Source organism: Tinamus guttatus, unplaced genomic scaffold, assembly GCF_059628265.1.
Source record: "Tinamus guttatus ecotype Peru unplaced genomic scaffold, ASM5962826v1 Tinamus_guttatus_pri_ptg000035l, whole genome shotgun sequence".
Lineage (NCBI taxonomy): Eukaryota > Metazoa > Chordata > Aves > Tinamiformes > Tinamidae > Tinamus > Tinamus guttatus.
Window position 1 is genome coordinate 5,676,429 of NW_028288569.1, and position 21,966 is coordinate 5,698,394.

At 40.0% G+C, this 21,966-nt stretch overlaps 1 protein-coding gene across 1 annotated transcript in view; it reads left to right on the forward strand.

Moving 5' to 3' along the window:
* Positions 1 to 5,013: 5,013 nt before the first annotated feature.
* LOC104566991 (E3 ubiquitin-protein ligase CBL-B) overlaps positions 5,014 to 21,966 on the forward strand; it is a 58,030-nt gene continuing 41,077 nt past the window's right edge. The window contains exons 1-4 of the mRNA XM_088533680.1: positions 5,014 to 5,230; positions 15,021 to 15,177; positions 18,274 to 18,395; positions 20,696 to 20,833. Coding sequence (XP_088389806.1) covers positions 5,121 to 5,230; positions 15,021 to 15,177; positions 18,274 to 18,395; positions 20,696 to 20,833 — 527 coding nt within the window. The 5' untranslated portion in view covers positions 5,014 to 5,120. The remainder of the gene's footprint in view (positions 5,231 to 15,020; positions 15,178 to 18,273; positions 18,396 to 20,695; positions 20,834 to 21,966) is intronic.

Genomic DNA, 21,966 nt, shown 5'->3' on the forward strand with positions numbered 1-21,966 from the left:
GGATGCGCTCAGCTCCGCTGGGATTCATGCCACAAATAGTGGGTTTTGATGTCAGGTACAGCTCAGATCTGACATGTTTGCACTTGTTCTTCGTGTTCAGCGTGGACGGATTCAAGCGCCGGCTGAGTAGCACCGTGCTTAAGCAAGTCATTTTTCTCTGAGCCTTTCAGATGAAGAAGCCAGAGGCTGGTGAGATTAAGTCATTTGTCTGTGGCACTCCTGTGAGTCAGCGGCACACGCAGGAAGTAGAGCCCACAGTTATTCTTAGTCCTGGGCGAGGGACTTTGGGCGAGGACAATACCCTGTCCTTACGTGGCTTTTTAAAATAATTATTGCACGGCTGCAGAGATGGAAGTGGCTGCCAGCCAGATAGAGTGTCAGACAGGATTATGCTCTACAGGCACGTGGACAGGAACCTTTGGTTTCCTTTGCTTCCTTAAAGCATTTCTTCCTTAAGAAACAGGTCGTTTCTTAAGACTAATATGAATGAGGCACGTTCGGTGCCTCCCAAAATGCACCGGTCTCTTCAGAGAAGTTGTGAGGTGATTTATTACGAAGCTCCATCTCTTGTCTTTGGGGAACGGCAGAGGCGGAATCTGTCAGAAGGCTTTCCGGGCGGCTCTGGTTTTCAGCACGGTGGCAAAATATAGGAAATAATTTGAAAAGTGATCCATCGATCTATCTATCTATTTATTTATTTATTTAAAAGAATGGGATCCTGAGGTACAAAAGCTAAAAGCTGAACTGTCAGGAGTCAGATGGGCAGTTCCAGGAACACAGGCCTTAACTTCCCCTTCGTACCTGAGCCTCAAGGCCAGCTTTTATCCCTTTCCTTTAGTGAGGAACATAATTCTGTAGGATCACTGCATCTTACTGCAACTGGAGCATATGGATCAGAAATCTGTTTTAAATATGACTAATTATGTGAAATGAGCTCTCTACATATGTTTTGCATTTTGAAGCTTTAATAGTTGGGGGGGGTATGGATTTTTAAAGTTAAAATCAACAGTTCACCTTCTGAAAGCTTTTTAGACTGGCTTTTATCTTCGTTTATAAGCAATTATGGTTTGAGTATTGCCAGCTAACAGAGCTGTCTTTGTGTATGCCTTCTAAATAAAAGTTGTAGAGGAAATATCTTTTATTTAGTAACAGACTGGTCTCCTTTTGTGTTAGAGCTGACTTGAAAAAATATTCTTAGTTGCTGAATGGATCTGATTCTAGATCTAATAAAAACTGATTTTCCTATACCAAGGAATAGTCTTATGCATTATATGAACTTGGAAAGCTGATACGTTGTTCATTATAGTAGATTGTCTTTAATAGAGAATATGTCTGTGGATGTAGAAAGATTAAACATTTACTAAATGCAAGAAAGAAAGAAACATAGTAGTAACCTTTTTTTTTTTTTTGAATAATGTAATTGCGTGGTTATATAACCTGGCTTACTTTGTACACAGTGGGTTCTAGATGTGTATATAACTGCAAAACAAAAATAGCTGTCTTTCAAGGGAGGTATACAGTATTTAAACAGGTTTGTGCATTGTCAGACTGCAAGCTGTCAAGATGACTTTATCTTGGTTATAGCCTGTGAAATCCAGTAATTATGAGTGATTGTAATATTTAGTTATATGATGATTCTGTCAAGCCTATTTGTTTGGAACCCTCCAAGTGTTTTATTCAATTCCTCTTCTTCCACAGGCAGAGAGAGCAGGACCCAAGTGTTTATCCCACTTCATCAGTCAAACCGGTGGCAGGAAGAAACCCTTTCTGCTTACTTCCCTATGAAGTCGTGTTTGCTGGACCATATTGCCTCCCCAAAAGAAAAAAAAATGCTTTTGTACAAGGATTAAAACATTGGCATAATCAAAGCTTACGTGATTGCATAGCAGTCGTGCTTCACTTGGCTGTTTTATAGATCCAGGCGGGAAGGCCTGTGCTGCAGATATCCTGCTAGTGCTGCTCTAGTTATGGTGGGGATGTCGTACCGCTGACGTTCTTAGGCTTTTACTTTCAAATTCAGTAAAACTGGGTATGTGAGAATTCCTCCAATTCTGAAGCCTAGCCTGGCTGCTCTCCCTCCCCCTCCGAGATTGGAAGAGGAGTTCTGACAGACAATAATCATTTTCTGACAAGGGAACAAATTCACTATTCTCATTTTCAGGCTTTACTGTCTGTATTTTATTAAACATGCTGTCAAGTTATTACTTTGAAAGAGTAATTCTGAAAATAAGAAAATTTTCCTCTTATGAACCAGAAGACCTTTAGTGATTCAACAGACCTTTGCAAGCTTATAGCAGCTGGAGAGGCTGCCTTTCACATCTGCACGTTGCGTTTCCTGGGGTTGCTTCAAAGCGAGCGGCTGCTTTTGAGCACCAGCCTCTGGGAAGGCCGTGGCTCTGACCAGAGCGCAGCAGCTCTGTGACCCCGTGAGGCTCAGGGACCCCCACCTTGGCAGGCAGGTTCTGCACAGGCTTCTGAACTGTGTGGCATCGGCTTGAGTAAAAATAATAAAAAAGGAAAGGTAACAAAGCTAAGCGTGAACAAAGGAAAAACATCAGATCGTAGGTGTTGAGAATACAGCAGATAGTACGGTAGAAACTCAGACTGTGCAGTACGTATTATGCAATGGATTTGAAGTTTTTCTAATCAGGATGAAATCCATTCTCTCTGCTGAAATCAGGACATAATGATGCCCTATGTCAGGCGTAACACAGCCAAGGAAAGAAAATCATATCTGTAAACCTGCTTGAAGTTGTCAGGAAATTATGTTACGATTTTAAGCCCTAGTGGCTGGATGCCTGGGCATTAAAACCATTGCTTCTCTATAAATTGGATTTCCTCTTTTTCAGACGTAATTCCAGTATGATCCCTTAGGGTGTTTTTCCCCTCCAAGAATCTAGAGTGTCAAAAAATTGCTCCAGAGCATGATTTGCTGGACTGTTTTGTGCCAGCCTGAGGCAGCGTTTATATTGCAGCCTTAGCAAGACCGTGGCAGTCTTGCTTGTGAGCAGGAGAGAAGAGGCAGTGTTAGGATCAGAGGTGCAGATTGAGTTTATCAAGGTCGGGTTCTTTACAGTCTTGTGGTGGGGATGAGACCCAAGGGAGGTGGCTCAGCTGCACCAGGTCTCCGACCAAGAATGTTTCTTGGCTTCTTCAAGCAATATCCACTGAGACACCAAAGCTGATAGGTCTCATGGTTCTTTTTCAAGTAAGCAGGACTTGAATACTTTGTCTTACAGCTGTGCATGGGAAATAAGATGAAAAAATTTAGTGCTTATTTGTCTTTATATGGAGGGAGAAGTAGAGAATAAGGTATCATCCCAACTTGGAGAATGAAGCTGGACAGGCTGCCAGGTGCCTGGAGAGCATGAGCTTCTTCAGGTCCTCTGGAAAACCTCTCCCAAACAGCAAAGTGCCAGAGAGAAATCTGCAGGTAGGGAGAATGAGAGGGCCACCCTGAGGGCATCATCTCTGCACCTTCTCTAGTTCTTGAAAAACATTTTTGACAAGGTTAGGCATTGCTGGAGTCAACGAGGGCAGGAATGTCCCAGGAAGTTGCTGAGGTCTGCTATCATGTAAGCATATTTAAGCAAAAACCATGCAATAAGTGCTTAACAGTTCTAAAAATATGTAAGTAAAAATTAGAGAAAGCAGAATTTGTCATTATTATTTGCTGTCAAAAAGGAACTTGTGGCAATCATCATCTGCTACAGCAGGAAACCAAATTAGGAAGGAAATATAGCTGCCATATACAAATGATCAAAAAGTCACAATTTTTTGCTTGCATGTACATGCTGTGGTGTAGGTTGTAGCACAGTTAAGGTTCCGGCTTGTTTTATGTGTTTCAGATTATCGTTATATTAAAAAAGCCAGCTTTGCAGTGAGCTGTAAATGTCTTAGTCTGATATGCAAACAGTTTATTCTTGCTTATGCAAATACAAATCCAAGCTAATTTCATACTCTTTCCCTTTCTAATCAACTGGAGTAACAGAAGAGCAGAGTGGACCCAGCGCGTGCCCCGCAGTGACTGGTGCAGCTCCAAGAGAGGCGCCGCAGGCCCTGCGGTTGGTCACGCTGCCCGTTCAGGGGCAGTTTCCTCCCGTTTGCTGCTTCGGGGCCGCGTGCCCCTCGTGCCACCCGCGGGACGGCTCTGCTCAGACACGCGCCCCGTGTTCGCTCGCCTCTCCCCAGCACAGGAAGGTTCTTGCCTCACCTCGGGCCCAAGGCAGGCTCGCGAGGCCGCCATAGAATAGCCAGTGCCTCTGCCATGCCTCGGGCTTGAGCTCTGAGGAGGAAAAGGGATAAAACACACATGTGGGTGATTAAAGTACAAAGGAACTTGGAAGTGGGATAGCGGGGGACAGATCTTGAAAATAAGTAACAGTTGGGCAGTGTAATTATAGACATCTGACTTTACTGGGGGAATTAAAGGACTCTGAAAGAATTAGCCCTGCAGCCAATGAGTGTTGTGCGCAGGGAGAACGTCTCCCTCAGACTTTTTAAAAATTATTTGTGTTTTCGAGATATCTTTATCATGGCTGTCATGGTAGCAAAACCCTGTAGGAAAACCTACAAATTAAACTAAGGAGAACTCATGTTAAAGGAGAGTGGGAAGTGGCAGCAGTGAAGGACAGCAGGAAAGAAGCAAAAGAAAGGGATTGTCATAGGAAGGAGGAGTGAGTGTAGTCCTGTGCTGTCTGTTCCCATTTCTGGGAACCTGGACTGAAATAGCTTTGATGTCACATGTGAACATATATTTTGAGATGTTTTTCAAAAACATGTTAGCTAATAAGTATAAAGATGGAAGTTTTTGGTATATCCAATCCACAACCCCAAATTCAATTCTGTTGCTAAACAAATGGTTTTATATTCATAGAGCCTTATGATAAACGTATCCACAGAACTGTATGCGAACATGATGGACAAATTCATATTTATGTACTTTAAGGGCTTTCAAGTGAAAGCTCAGTGTTTTTCCTGTGTAGACACTGATAATTACACAAGTATGCAGGATATCTGAGGTGCTGAAAGATCTTTTCAATCCTAAGTGTTGGATTTCTCTTTTTTTCTGTTTTATCTGCAGGAGAAACCTAACAAAGCTGTCTCTCATCTTCAGCCACATGCTAGCAGAAATCAAGGCTATTTTCCCAAATGGCCAATTCCAGGGCGATAACTTCCGTATCACAAAAGCAGATGCTGCAGATTTCTGGAGAAAATTCTTTGGAGACAAGTAAGTACTAAAACTTCAGATAATTGTTTGTTGTTTCTAATGACAAGCATGAAAAGGAATGGCATCTTTAAAATTCAAATTATGATTATAAATAAGTGGATGGAGTCTTTAATTGCCATATCTTCATGTCTTTAAAATTAGCTGGGACTGCTAAATTGAACACCACCAACTTTGTTTTGACGCTGTGAGTAATTTCTACTCCGAAGATGAATAAAAGTGCATGAAAAGTTCTGTAAAGGGCATTTAAAATAAATCATAAATTGGATTAGATTGCGCACTTTGTTTTTAAAAGAAACATGACAAAGTGTGTTCTTTCACTGTCATGTGTGTGTTTATGTATATTTGTATGTACAGATGTGCACATATACGCTGGTACAGATGACCACCTTATAGTCTGAATTACAAACATGATACTGGTTTCATTGAAGATATATTTCTTTATTCCATCCTTTACTTGTTACTTATAAACATTTTTTACATTTTTAGTGTTATTTTAAGGAATTTAGGTTAATATTTTCATGCTTTATTATATATATATATATATATAGCAGTTGTGATGTCTATAGCAGTCACAGGCAAATAATATTTTCTTCTGCTGTAGTTCTGTTATAGAAAGAAAAAGGTTAGCTGGAGACTTGAGTGTTGGAAGATTTATCAAAAGCAGATTTAGGGAAACTTAATATTTAAGCGTAGGTCATAAAATAGGTGCTAAGGCATCACTTCTAGATATGTGACTTAATCCAAAATGAAAATGCAGTAGACCATTGTTTTAGGGTTTTCTTGGTTTTGCTTTTACTGAATCATGGGGGATATGATTTAGATCAAGTTGAATAGGAGATGTATGGGTTGGTCACTTACTCTCATGCAGTATTTATGAACACAACTGATGTAAGAGGGAGAAGACAGAAGACTTGCAGGTCTGAAGATGGGGAGCAGCCACTATGGCCACCGAGCCAGCTGCACTGTGCGGTGGGGACCGCTGAGGGTCGCAGACAGTTCCTGCTGCCTCGGTTGGGTTCTGTCCTTGAATGCCCTCACCTGCTGGCTTGCTGCCAGCTCACTTCCTGCACTTGGGATTTGCAGATCTCATCTTCCCTAAGCTGCTGTCTCACTCTGGCCACCTGGCATCTCGTCCACACAGCTTCCCTATCCACTCCTTCGTTCCTCTGCATATTTCTCTGCTACCTAGTTTGTACTTCCTCTGAGGGTTTCGGTTGTTTCCCTTCCAGTTTATGGTCCTGATGATTTCCTTTTGAGAACGGCAGGATAGACAGACTTGAGATGCCAGACTACAGAATACTGTAACATTAAAATGTTTCCACAACAAGATTCTAAGAAAATATTTTTTTGTCTGTCAATCCATCTGAACAACTTAACTCTATCTTTGCCTGTCTGTCTGCTCACACTTGACTCTACTTTTTCTTGACTCCTCTGTCAAAGAGTCTTTCTAATCCCTTTCAGATCCCTGGCACTCTTGCTGTGCCTTCTTTTCTGCTTCAGTTCTTTCATGCTTATCTACATTTCTTCATGAAATGTAACTTTAAATATGAATTGCCATGTTTAAAGTACTAACCCTCTCACACTGCCCTGGATTTATGTCCTTCCATTATGTTTTTGCTGTTAAAGCACCCAGCTACCAAACATAGCCAGGAATCAAGGCAATCAGAGGACATCAGTTAATTCCACATGCGATCATTGTCATCTAGCAAAGCCTTCAAGTTCCTTTAGTTACATGTAGTAACATAGGTTTCTTACGTGCAGACTAGGTAAATAACCACTGTTGTTAGTGTTGGAGTACTTTACTAATAAGCAGATGCTGCCTGTTTCTAGTTACCTGTCTTGTAAGCAGGGAACGGTTGATCCGTGCTAGGCAGCCTTGCCATTACCTCAGGTTTAGTAAATTGTGCTTAAGTAGCTGTAAAGCATGTAACGGCACGTATATTGAAAAGATGAGAGAGAGGGTTTTTGGCATTATATTTAATCTCTTCATTAAACAGAATGCCTGAAGCTTTTTGAACATTGTCTTCTGATTCATTGAGAAACATATGGCAGGTATGCCTTCGGGCCTCAGGTTTTAGAACGGGCCTGTTGTGACAAATTAGTCTGCAAACAGTCTAATATTGCTTCCTTAGAAACAGAGCTTATATCAAGATTTAGGATGTTGAGAACAAATGAAGAAATCTCTTTCTAACCGATCGTCCCTAGGGCCTTTCTAAACCGCCCAGTCTGGCTAGGCGTGCGCCACAAATGAAGTCGCACTGGGAGGAGCTGCACTGCATGTTCCTTGAGGGACCTACTTCGGAGCACAAGCCTAGGCCCTGAAATTGCATTCATTAGATAATGCTGCTCAAAGATGGACTAAATTAAAAAAATAAAATAAAATAAAAAAAGAGAGGGGGCTAGTTTTACTGGTATATGGCTTCTTTTGGATGACCTGTAGCACAGGAGATAGTTCTAAATGCATTGTATGATATGATCTGAAAGAATTAGAAATACTTTAAATAATAGATCAATATACAATAACTTCAGATGCTATGATAAACATCTTTTCACTTTTAAATGAAATGAGTTGGGAACTTTTCTAAGTTCTGTTTTCTACCTTTTCTTTTTTTTTGAAATATTGTCTTTTTTTTTCTGTTTTTAATTTGAAATGTTCTAAATGGCAAGAAAGAGGCCAACAGTGACATTTTTAAGTTGAATCTTTGGGTTTCAGTTTCTGAAAATGTATCCTACACCTCCATTTACAAAAGGCAACTGACTAAGAAGTGAAATCCAAAAGATCAATTTTTCCAGAGTCAGGTTTATTGTTGAAAGGATTTTTTTCCTTTATCTGACTCCTTCCACTACTCTTCCCCCATGAATGGGGAACTTCTCCTTGTGTTGCTTTGCTACATTTGTTTGTGTGAAAACTTGATGTGTAACCAGGCTGCTGTAATTGCTAAGGTCACAGGAACTTCTTTGAAGTTTATTTGTCCAATTATTAATATGTTTCATAGGAAGCATTTTTTCTTTCAGTGTTTAAAGCCATCTTTGTGAAGGACAAAAACTAGGATTGAGTGGAAGTTTCCCAGGGCTGAAGAACTGGAGTAGGTAGGGAACATGCCCCTTTGGTGTATCTGAGGAGGAGGAGAGCCTCTCAAAGGAGCTGCCTGAAAAAAGAAATAAGAAATAAATTGGCACAAGATTTATACCAAACTCAAGGTCAAGATTTTAGGTCAAAATCTATACCCGGAAGCTGTTAATGTCAAGAACAGGAAATTGGCGAAATTGAGAAGGTGTCATTTGTGATTTTGTACTGAATGCCGGGTTACAATGATAGGTGCAAGTGATTTTGGTGGAATGGATCATTATGCCTGTTTTACCATTATCATTACACTGAAACAAATGATAGTTAAATGTACAGCTAAACAGTAATGCTGAATGGAACCGTGAATTGTATCGCATATAATCAGCTGTTACACTTGTTTACGGATGCTTTAGTAATCTCCAGTGGGTTGTAAACATATGTATAAAACTTTAAGCTGATAGATTCTTCATTATCCGTATTTTATCACTGTTTGGTGCTTGATGTTTATTTCCCCCAGTTCCTCACTTACTTTAATGGCACCTTACAGCTTTTACTTATTTTCTGTTCTGAGCAAAAACGTGCAAAATACTGCTGGGAGAAACCCTGAACTGAGAGGGAGAGTGGGCGAGATGACCTAACAGATCTTTCCAGCCTTTTAATTTCTAAGCTACAGTGAAGTCATCCAGTGCTTTGTAACTGTTGAAACTTGTGATTTGTGGCTATCTTCATGTTGTAGAATGAATCAGTAACAAAATGTCAATGTACTTAGATTTTCGTTTCTCCATAATTCTGCCATTTCTTTCATCTCTAAGGTTTTACTCTTAATTGTGAAACCTTAAAAAACTGAAAGCATTTTATTCCTGTCAGACAAATTGATTCTCCTCCATCCCCACCCTGTATTTTCAAAGGAAATGGAAAAAAAATTCACTGCTAGGGTCAAACCCATAACTATTTTATAGCATTGTTATCTTTTCTGTCTCTAGCTTAGACCTCAGATATGATTTATTGGAATTTAGGGGAAAATGTGGCTATTGATCTCTGCGTAGTAGCTAAACAAGGTATTTCAGAGTGATGCTCTGGAGCTCAGAGCAGTTGTGGTCCTGCTGCGGTCGGCGCTCCCCACCTCGGCCTGGCGCACACGCAGCCTCTGCGGCATCGGCTCGGCGAGCAGGCCCTAAACCAGCTCATCGGCATGTCATGCTGCGAGGCTGCGCTCCAAAACGTCTGGGTCTCACAAAGTTAGATCTCAGATAAGCTCGGTTTTGACACCTTGTTGATCCCCTTCATTTGCTACTTGATTTCCTGTTTGAGCTGCCCAAGAGCCCCACTGTGGACTGAACGCTGTAAAAAATATGGATTGAAGAAGTGCTCCGGGACCAGAGAGCTGGTGATCTGAGCATGAACTGAAGTGTGAAGGAAAATGAAAGATACAAAGAGATGAAAGAGGCAGAAGCAGTGGGCTTTGTGCCACAGCCATTTGCACCATCAAAATAGGTGTTTTGGCAATGAAAAAAAAAATTAAGAGAAGAAAACAAATAGGCATTGGGCCTTTTTTGAGGTCAGTTCTTCCACAGGCTGCAGTAGCATAGGAAATGTAGGTGCCTTAGTTTGAGAACTTGAGCCAGAGGCAGAAGATATGACATTCCCAAGGAGCTAAAGGGGAAGGTAAGTTTGGTTCATACGAATGCAGGATGCCAGTTCCGGTCGACGCAAAGATGCGAGGTACAATTAAAGCAACAGAAAAGGGCATTTGTCTTCACAGCTCTTGCAGATGCCTAAGAATAATGTAACAGTGTGTGTGTAAGGGATAGAGAAAAGGAAGTTTTAACAGTTGCCACCCAAGACTCACAGAGACAGGAGGACAGATGCTCAGTGGATAGGCAGGAGAGGCAGGGTTCTAAGTGTTGGAGATCTTACAAAGTATGGGTGTAATCTGGGTTATGACTTGAGGTCGGAGTTGGAAATAGTTGATGCCGTGTATAGATAAGTGTACCTTCAGGGCTTCTTCAGGAAATGCAGATTTTCTGCATCTTTCTAGAAGTACTTACTTGTTCTCTCTCCAATGTTGCATGGCTTTGGTAAAGGATACGTGTGGTAATATATTCTCCCCTTTTTCTAAAGCTCAACTTCTCCCCCTTACTTTCTGTTCCTCTTGTTAGATTCATCTATGTTTGTGCAGCGTGATGTCACTATCCAGCGTCTATAGTGGCACAATCTGGCAGGATTCCCGTTTTGCCCTCAGGCCTGACCTTCTCAAGCCTTCTGTGTGCTCACTGTTTTCTCTGTAGTACAGAGGCAAAGAAAACATGTGGCCTCTCTCTCAAAACTGGAGCAACAGTCTTCATAAAATGCCCTTTTTAGTGATGATAAACTAAAATCCACAGTGCTCACTGCAGACATGCGAAGAATGTTGTTCCAATCTGGGTCAGTGCTTGCTTTAATATTTCAGAATTTGCTGTGAATACAGTAATGCCCTTTTCCTGCTCAGTTTTCTGACACCAGCTGAGAGACTGTCTTGCAGCCAAAACGGTTTGCTGTGAATGGAAGTGACACAGGGACATTTACCTTCCTGGACATACCTGTGGTCTGTTTTAGCTCCAATGGAAGCCACACAATTTGACTTTCAAGGGTAGCTGCATCTGTGTGGTTCTGCAGAAGTCTTATATGCTCAGTACTCACAGAGAATATCTTCTTTCTCTCTGGGTTTATGCTAATGCCTTTTGCTTTTTAATAACACAGCTACATTTAAGGAATTTAAGAAAATCCCATCTACACATGACCAGGGCAGGAATAAGGGGGGAGCTAAATTCTTCTGCTAAATTGCTTGAAAATTACGTGCTGAACTCGAATCCTTCTCCTTTAGGCATATGGAAGTGGTGTGTGTGTGATGCTTAAAGACAGTGTATTTGAGAATATTGAATGACCCTACCCTTTCACATGTCTCAAAAATTGTAAATAGACACCATCTTGTATAAAAGCATTTAAAAGAACGGATGTACTTTGATCAAGACTTTTATGAAGGCCTCAGTTTTACTCAAGTATGCTTACTAATTTTACTCCTACAGGAAAAAAAAAGGATACGGAAGTAATGCTATTTTTAGAGGCTTGGAGAAAATTGGTTATTTTAGTTTTGTAATACATTTTTTGACAGGATTCTTCAGATAGCAAGACAACATCAAGATGTATGTCATCATGTAGATGTCTGTAGATTTAAGAGAACCTTTGCATTTTTATTTTGAGTTTTCTTCCTTAAAGTGATATGGAGTTGATACTATTTTGATGATGAGGAAAGGTAGTATAAAGATACCATATAGGGAGACTATTAATTCCTGTTGTAAAATGTCCTTCATAGTAATTCTTTGCTGTTAAGGTATATACATTTGAGCTTCCTTCATAGTTTTGTTTCCACATGATTTTAAATTAAGTAAAATAACACATGTACAATGATAGCAATATACAGATGTTACATAAGCAGATATTCTTGGTTTACTTTGGCGTTCTGGTCTTTCCGAGCTTGTACTGTAAAAAGAGGAACTAGGATCAAAGCCCTATGTGTTATATATGCATGTACCTATGCAACAGGGCTCCTAGCGGTGGCATCAGCCAGTTGGAAAGAATTCCGACTGCTCCGTAGTATCGTCCTCTCATGGATACACCCCCCGGAGTCTTGTCTTGGGTGTGCAGGGGGGCTGCTGCTGCCAGTGACAGCTTACATCTTTACACTGAAAGGAGCGTTACAGGCAGTAGTGAGACCATGCACTGAAGTCAACCTAGTAAAGAAGAGACCCAGTGTTACGGGGATGTCATATTTCATCTCTCTGATGGACTATAACAGAGCTGACTGACTCATCTCTTCCTAGACGAGCGTCTGCTGCTCTGCCTAATTTCATGAGGCATGTGCAAAATACCTGCCAGCTTTTAGAGCCGGGCATCGCTAGGGCACAATGCAACAAATATTACAAGGACAAAGAGCATGGAAAGGATTTACAGCAAGTATCTTGTGTGATTCAGGAGCTGAAAACTGAAGATGTTGTTGCATTATAGACAAGATCCTATATTTTTTTTCCTTTCTAACTAGAACAGTCCTAAGCTCAGTCTTGGTTTGATGAGTGCCAACCCCCACTCCCCCTCCTGGGAAACAAGTGAAATAGCTGCTCAGGTGCAAGTGATAAGGTGCCTTCAAAGTGCATCCCCTAAAACACAATAATACGAGAGCAGCAGTGAAATGCTAATTAAAACAGAAACTCGACTTCTCAGCCATCTTCAAAACTCTCTCTCACCCCTTCAACATTGTGGGAAAAATTCTGTGTGAACCTCTCTTAGCTCTCTGTCAAAGAGAAGTGGTTTTCAGTGTGTGGAAAAGTCACCGAATTTCAGCTCCTCAGGAGCAGGAGACAGGAGTGTTTCAGCATCCTTGAACTTTCTGTGGGGACTCAGTCACTCCCTCGCTCCAGTGACAGGGTGTCGAATGTGAGGTCTCAGCAGAGCTCAACCATTGCTCGAGAGGTGTCAGGAGAGAAATGATCCCTGGCTCGTGCTATTTCAAAATATTTAGGAATGACTGCTGTCTAAAAGTAGCTACCGAGAAAGAGGAATTAATGTTTCAGCAACAGCTTCTCATATTTATTAAGAAAGCAGAAGATAAAAAGCCTATTTCAGAAATTCTAACAGAAAAAAAAAATCTGTTGATTTTAGTGAGTTTTAAATTGAGGCCACCACTGTTTGGGGCACTTATTCTTGGAAGAATCCCATGAAATAACTTTGTGTGTTATTTCATTAGCTAATCACTTGGTTCTCAACATCTGGTTTCTGTCTTAACGACAGTTAAGTGCTGGCCAACAGAGTCCTAAAAACACAGGCTCCCTCTCCCCTGTGGGGGAGGCTTTGGGGTACGGGTTGTTAGTACTGACTAGGTGGCAAAGGATCCCACTTATCAATCACATCTAATGAACGTGGTTTTGTGCAGCTAGCTCAGGTTAGTCACCCAAAAGAAGTCCTTACAGTCTAATAGTACTGTGTTCCTTTATCTGTCAAGTTGATTTTCGTTTGCAGGTTAATTTCTAACCCCATTTCAGTGTGATGGCAGGGCTGTAACCATTCAGAAGGCTTACAAAGAGAATCAGAAGACATTTCAGAGCCATAGGAACTAAATGTGTGATATGCACATGCTTTAACACCACAAAAGCACTGAAGTTATCCAATTTTGTTCTCTGAATGTAGTGCAACATTTCGTTCTCTCGTTATCTTAATCAGAATTTGATGTGCATTCTTTCTTAAATGGCATCTGATGTGGTATCGCTCTTCAGCTCTCTGTGGTTTCCTGTTTTTCGTACACAGACGAAAGTATCTGCTGAGATCTATTAAACTTCAGCTTTTATTGTTTATGGCTTTCTCAGTATAAGCCTCAAAATAAAATTCAGGCTTCCGTACACTTAGAAATACAGTGAGTGCCTGATGCTTTCCTGGGGTAGAAGTGCAGGAGAAAGTCTTCACTCTTGCGCTGCCAGCTGATACTTGTTTAAATTTAGGTTAACTGTAGAATGCTTGTTAGGCAAGAACCAACTTAATATACTTCGGGTTTTTACACAGTGTTGTACCCTAGCATGAAGTAATACATAGAAGAATGGAATATGGAATAAATTATTCTGGGTTTTGTTAAAAAATAAATAAAGGTCCAGTGTGAAGTACAAAAGATTGGAAGAAAATATTAATGAGTACCCAAGGCCAGTTTCATTTGTCTTTTCTTGGCATTTTAGCAGTCATAGAAAAAATACTACTGAGAATATGTGAGCTCTTGTTAAGTCTTGAAAATAGTTATATATTTATTAATTAAAATGCCTTTAGTACGTGATATAATCTACTTCCACTGGGAGTCAGAACCTTTGTTAGAGAAGGTGTTACGGCTTTGCAAAATTCAGATTTGATCTTAATGACATGAGAAAAAGGAACATGCTGCTGTTAGCCAAATTTTTATAGCTTTGAGACTGAAAAAATAGATGACTTTCAGGCGAGCAGCCTCATCTCAGATTCCACATGTAAGCAATTGCTTGGAAAAATAATTAGCCTGTTTATCTTGGCCAGTGCAAATAGAAACTGAATTTGACAGATTGCAACTTTTTGAGAGAGGAGGATAATATTAATCTTTCTTTCCAGACTTCCATCTCTTCCCACCTTCACTACTGCCTGAAAATACTCTCCATATTGCAAAATATCGCAAGAGGAAGATCCGAGATTTGTCTTGTGATATTTATATAATTGTCATGAACTATTGACAGACCTTGGTCCAGTGGTCCTGGTATTCAGACGATTGTTATCGAAAGGTCTCTACTAAGTCTCTACTAGGCAGTCTCAACATGCCAGTCTAGCCCTAGTTTTAAAAACAAAATAAGTCACAGTGACTTATGTCAGTGACAGTATTTCAGTCTCTGCGGTGTTTTCTTCTGTTGTCTTCAAAGGAAGCTTGAATATTTATGTAATATATCTCACTTTCTTCCTCCAGGTTTAAAGAAAGATAATCTATTTCATTACCTTTAGATCATTTCAGAAAACTTGATTTTTTTTCTTTCTTTCTCTGGAAAAAGCAAATTAATGCTCAACTATTTTCTAAGTCTAGTTCTGCTATTTAAATCAGATGCCAGACCTTAAATGCAGGGTCTATTAAATATAATATAATTGTAGTAAATTTTAATGAATTACAAAATTTGTTCCTTTCCTTCCTCACAGAACTATCGTGCCGTGGAAACTGTTCAGGCAGTGCCTTCATGAAGTTCATCAAATAAGCTCCGGTTTGGAAGCAATGGCCCTTAAGTCTACTATAGACTTGACCTGCAATGACTACATTTCAATTTTTGAGTTTGATATTTTCACTAGGCTATTTCAGGTAAGATTTGAAACTTCAAAATGCACTTGACTCGTTTTTTCCCCTAAATGTAAGCATAACTACTGCTTTAAGGATTTTGCCATCAATTGCTCTGCTATTTATTTAAGGTAAGGAACTCTCTTTGGGAATAGCATTAATTTTATAATTGTTCATAGGAAATACTTAGCTGAAATAAAATTTTTTGTATGTTACATACCTCTTTTAGGCTTATCTCCCTTCTGTGGAGCATGCTTTGAGAGATACTCTTAGAGTATTCGAATCAATATAGAAGGCTGCACTGGTTTGTATCCATACTAAATATATTGATTGTGAATTAATCATGTCAGATTTTTTACTTGGTATATAGAAACCATTAGGGTACAGGAGCATTTATTTGGTCATTTACTTTTTCCCCTGTGTAGTGATCAATCAGTGCATTTTCCTTTAGCCTGTTAAAGACTTGTTCAAAATACCATGTGTTCATCAAAGCCTGGGCTTACAACCTTGTCCAGCCTTCCCTGCCATGCTGGGGTGATCCCTGCCAGGCTCTGCTGCTTTTTGCCCTTACGGGAATAGGGCCATTGCGAAGCCAGTGTTAAGGACTGGCAGATGAGTAACAGTCTGAGCTCTCACAGTTTTCATTTTGATCATCTCTTGTCCGTTCTGAGTCAAAATTTTATCGAAGTTGAACACGTTGCAGTGTAAATAATCTCCCTATGTTTGCTTTAACCACAAATGCCAGGCCCTCTTTGAAACAGTTTGCACTGGTTATAGAATTTCAGACGAAAACTTCAGTGATCTCCTGAGAAAAATACTGGAGAGTAAGATCACTGAGGACTTTCTGCTGTTTTAGTAAAATCCCTCCAAGCTTTATTGTGTGTGTGGAGCTTGATACTATCAGACATTCCCTTATGAATTTTGCTCCTTGGGATGAGTTTCTCTTCTACCGGTTTCCCTCCTTCTATTCAGTATTTGGCAAACAGCTCTGGGGTTCACATTGGTAGGAAGCCAAAATCTTCAACTCAGACTTAACCACAAAATATTTGAGAACTATTGATCAGAACATACATCATTATGAAATACATCTACTTAAAGCATCTTTGCATAGGATTGATTTTCTTCTTACATTGATCACAAATAATAATCACATTTTTCCTCCTTTTTTTAATCTGTACATTAATGATGAAATGAGGAAGCAATGGTATGAGAAATGCAGCGTGGTCCCGTGGGCTCTTACAGATTGTACTAAACTTCAGACTGCAACACAGAAGTCTCTAAAGAAATTTATTTCTCCTGAATCCATAAAGCAACATACAGCAGGTTGCATGAGCTTCTCTGCCTGCTGGTTTGTCAGACTGTTGCTGGCTTGATTATTAACATGCTGGCTGTTAGAGAAGGGGGAACAGCAGTACTGCGTATAAGGAGAGAAGACAGGATAGGGTTAGCTTTTAATTTAAGGAGAAAATATTTCAAAGAAGCAGATTTTTTTTGCCCATACAGATTACCAACTGGAGCAATAGCTGTGTAACTGTTGCTGTGAACTTAGGCTGAACTTGGGCTGACACTCTCTCCCCGAGGTTACATTTTACTTCTGCACTTTTTAAACCGCTTCCCTAGCTCTGTGCGCATACACCCACGAGAGAAAATCCCAGTTGTTTAAGTAATCAAAATACTGTTTTGCCAACTGTGGGTCATGTTACAGAAGGGCTGCTCGGAGAGCTCTGCTTGTTCACAGAAGCAAGCGGCTGTTTCTGTAGCTGCTGTAGCAGCAGAGCTGCTCCCCTCCGCCTCCGCGCCGCCCCCACGGCCCCAGGCCCTTTCTTCGCACATCTAGGTGCACCTCAACGCTGTGAAAAGCAAAAGACTGGGGCATTTTTGTGAAGAAAGCAGCAGTGTTGGTTGGGGAAGGAGGAGGGTTAAAAGCCTCTTTCTTCTAACTAGGTCGGCTTAGGTTTTGCGTGTGCTTGAGCCTCCTGCCACCGAGCTGGGATGTTGCTTTGCTCCCGAGCTGACAGTGCAAGAGGCAGCGCTGCACCGGGCATTGCCGTGTTTTTCCCATTACTTTGCTTTGTACAAGTTTGAACTCTTCATTTTTCGGATTAAAAATTCATTGCTCAATTTTGTGTGTATATGAAGATTTCTTCCTTTTTGAAAAAAAGGAGTTCAGCAATGTTTACATCGTGGTTAGGGTTTTCCTAGGAGATGGCCCTTAATCTTCAGTGGAAGTGTTGCAGTACTCCGCTCAAGAGGGTCTCTTGTAAGGATGTTTTATCTCTCTGCCTTGCTAGCTTCTGCAAAGTCCACTTAAAGGACTTGCGCAGGATGCACAAGAACACAAGTCTCTCCTCTCCTGTTTAACTTTCCTTCTTTTGTCAAATACATTTAAAAAAACTCCAAACTATTAAAAAGCGGTTTCTTCTCTTTCTAGATGCTGGCAGTGAACACTTACTGTATTTGTATTCATTCCCCATTCCCTAAAAATCATCCTTCTTGGCAATAAAAGAATATTTTCTTTGAAGTAATGGCACGTCAGATGTATTTTGCTGAGTTTTCTGAAGCAATTGTGAACAAATAATGTGATGAAGTGCAGTCAGTATTTATTTTGTTGCCTGGCTGTGATGCTATTGTAGTAACTGAAGGAATTAAGAAGTAGAGAAATAAATAAAGGAATAATAGCCCAAATTAGCGGCTCTATTAGGCTTCATTTGTTAGTATTATTTATCATTCATTTTGTAATTGCCTCAGGACCAGTCAAGAATAAGTTTCTTTTTTTTTTTTTTTAATTGGATTTTAACTATCATGGAGCCATAGTCTGCAGGCTCTCACTAAACCACATGCTTAATATTCTATGTGGCTACAAAAAGAAGCTCCCTTAAACACTAGGTCTTCAAAAGGTTTCTCCAAATACTTACCTTGACGTTCTTGGAATAATTCTTCTGGCAGAATCCTTGCAGCATAGCCGAGTATGTCAGACAGTCTTCTATCGTATTTAGACCCTAACCAAAACCGTATGCGTTTCCGCTAAAGCATTTTCAGTCTTTTTGACAAATCGGTGTTTTATTAGACATTTATAACTGTGCGGCTGCACCTGTTTAATTGTTTGTCCTTCCTTTTTAGCCTTGGGGTTCAATCTTACGGAACTGGAACTTTCTGGCTGTGACACATCCTGGATATATGGCATTCCTGACATACGATGAAGTCAAAGCGAGGTTACAGAAATACAGCACCAAGCCTGGGAGGTAAGAGGGTCTGCTGATTATTGCCTTCCAAATAAACTTACTGTCTGAGACATTATATGTTTTTTCTAGGTCCATACTTCCTGTGACAGTGGTGCTGCAATACTGAAGGAGCAAATTTTTAGCTCTCTGTTTTTAACCGAGTGAATCACAGAGAAGTATTATTAGGCTTTGCTTTTTAAACTAGGGACTTTATTCAAAGTACCTTTTTTGAAAGATAGTATTTTGAAAGATAGGTGAGTACTAAAGCCCAAAACTCTCGATCCAAAATTGCCAAATTTTGAAATTTTCAGACTTAAGAATTTTGTAGTCCTGACCTACTTTTTCTTCTGTAGTTCTTCCTGTAGTGCTGTGAGTGTTGCATTAGACATGAAGAAAAGCCACAAAATGTCTAAATCAAGGACAAGTAAACAAAAAAGTGAACTTTTACTGCTTTTCCTCTCTTTTGAATTATGTACACCCTACAATGTCATGTTGGAAGGTTTATTTTGAAATATAACTTACTTTTCAAAATTTTTGTTTAATTGTTGTTTAATAGGTAAATAAAATTCATTCTAACCCTTTAGATGTCAAGACATGAATTATAATTTCAGTCAGTGCTGTAATGTCCCTTTTATGTCAGAAACATGCTTTACTTCATCAGTAATGATTTTACATTTTAAACTCTGCACTTAGAACGGAAACTGTCAGATAAAATATCTCGATGAGTAGATAGATTTTAAATAATTTGTGTGATGCTCTATCTATTGTATTATTTAAACTGAACTTTTCCCTTGCATGATGCTTCTGCTCTTCTGTTTTTCCTTCTTTACTCAGCTTGGGGAAATTAAAAAATTATTAGTGAATATAAGCATTTATTGGTTTGACTTTGAGTTTTTCTTTGTTCGTTGTTAGCTTGTTTCGCTTTCTAACTTTGTTGCTGGATCACATGTGCATGTATCTACAAACATATTTTTCTGAAACTTCTAGAAGTGTGGCAGTACAGTGAGAAAGGTGTATCCGTATTTTCTTCTTGGTTTCACTGATATTTAGGAAACCAAATACAGTGTGTATCCGGTTAGGTTAGCTGAGTGGTAAAGCGCATTTATACAAGAGTCTGGTTTCACTGCATTAATGCTGATATTGCACTGGCACCCATAAATGGTGGTGTGGAATTCAGATAACTGGAATGATTTTGAAAATTCTTTCTATATTTAGTGTTTTCTCTATTATGAGCTTTGATTTTGTGTGTATAGAAGAAGTTTCTTTTAGATAAATTATTCAAAGTTGCCTTAATGTTCTTTTAGTAGAGTGTTAGCTTTAAGCCAGCTTTCCATTTGTGTATCAGAAGATAATTCTCTGAACTGGTTAGATAAAATACTGAACTTGTCATTGCTAAAGAGGAGATATGAAATGAAATTGCTCGTTTAACATGCAATGACTAGAATCTAGTTGCTACTACCATGTAGTGCTGGCCCTATTAAGCTCCTAAGAGGCAAATCTTGGAGAGGCTAAATTTTCACATTCCCTAGTGCATGAAAGGTAATAAAGCATTCTAGTGCAGTTAAGAGGTACACGGGGTGATACTTCCCCATGGCATGCTTTCCTGGGTGGGGGTTTTGCATCTCAATTGGCGTTTGATACTGAAGACTCCAGAGTTTTTAGTAAGAAGAAATAAACCTGTCCGATGTCCTGTCTATAAGCTCATGCCTTCCTCTGCACTCTCCAGCTCTGCATTATTTATACTTCTGGCTACCACCTGCGCTACACAGAACGGTTCACATGAAAGGTCCATTTAGGCTGGTATATCGTGAAGTGGAAGCGTTGTGCCAGCTGTGGTGTGCACAAAATTACTGTTGCCAGCAAGAACAGTTTTTATTATTCATCAGCTTATTTCTGGTATGTCTAAAGATGTGTTCTAGTTCCCCACACATCCCCATTGGAGCTAAAAGCCTCTGGTTTGTGGTGTAGCTCAGGCTAGCTATGGAGATGATGTGCTCTGTTCCTGAAAAGGTGTACGGGTATCTCTAAATAAGTGTAATAGCACTATTTACTTTGAAAGTACAACTTTCTGAGGACTAAAAAGCAAGCGAATGAGAAGCTGGGGGTAGCTAACTATTAGGCCCTTTATGCTTATGAGCAATGGCAGCATAAAAGACTCTGGTTCGTTTAAGGCTGGCAAAACATGTGGCAGAGTTGGGGCTGTGGCCCAGATCTTGAGAGATGCGGTTCAGTGTCTGACCCAGAGGCCATCCTGCATCTCTGCGCTGGCTTTGCCAGGCTTTACCTGGCAGTAACTTTCTGTGGGCGCTGTCCTTGCACAGCTACATCTTCCGGCTGAGCTGCACGCGCCTCGGGCAGTGGGCCATCGGCTACGTGACGGGCGACGGGAACATCCTGCAGACCATCCCTCACAACAAGCCTCTCTTCCAAGCTTTGATTGATGGCAGCCGGGAAGGATTGTAAGTGCGCAAACCTGTCGTTACTCACGATGTTGGAAACAATTAGAAAAGTTGGATGGGGCTTTTGGCATTCCTTTAGAGATTAAGGACCATCCCTTTTATCCGTCTGGAAAAGAGGGTAATTCCATGAACTGGAGTTAGCCGTATGTCATAGCAAGTAGATTCCAGGAGAAAATAAGATGGGGCAGCTGTCAGTTTGATACTCCCAAAAAGTGTCCCAAATGCTTTTAAGCTTATTGAACAATTAGCACTACCAACTACTTATGGTTTACCTCCGGAAAATGATTTAAAAGGTATGTGATTGCTTTCTTATATGTCGTGCAAGCAGAAAGTTTTTCAGGTTTTAGTAATTTACTGGTTATTTGTACTTGTAAGAGAATCTCAAGTTTACCAGGAGAAGTGATGCTTTTTTAATAGGCCAATTGAAGTAATAAGAAAAAATTAGGCGAATTTTTGGTGTCAGAACCTTTCACTGGGATACATGTTTTGATATATCACATGATTGTGAAATGAAAAAAAAAAAATCCACCCCCAAAAGGATTTAAAACTTCCTTGTGAGCTGACAGTTCTTCTTGGTCCTTAATAGTCCAGTAATTTTATTTTCCGTAGGAGGATTTCATATTTTGAAAGTGATTTATTGTCCAGCAAAACAAAACCCAATTATGTGATCCTATGCATACTGATGTATATTTTTGTAGTGTTTCCACTATACAGTTTAACTGGCAAAGCTAAGTAATCAAAAACTACTGCTGAAAATATTTAACATGAAGCGAAGGGTTTTTTGTTTCACAATGACTTAACAATATCACTTGCAAGAAACTGTTCCTAAGTCTGAGGTGACATAAAACTGAATATAGAACAACGGAGTATCGCCATAATATCATTAACCTGTCATTAACTTCACACAAGATCCAAATGATCTCATCCCTCCTTGCTTGAAGTCCAGACTGCACCTTGGACAGATGTAGGTTCTTGTCATAGTTTAAGTGCATATGTATGTTGCTGGCCATTCTGCTCCGCTCGTTGAAATACTCGGCTCTACACATCTGCTGAGTATCATGTAAGCAGTGCAGAGGTCACCAGGAACTTATGCAAGTATGAGACCTTACTGTAAAATTAAGATCTAAAATGAT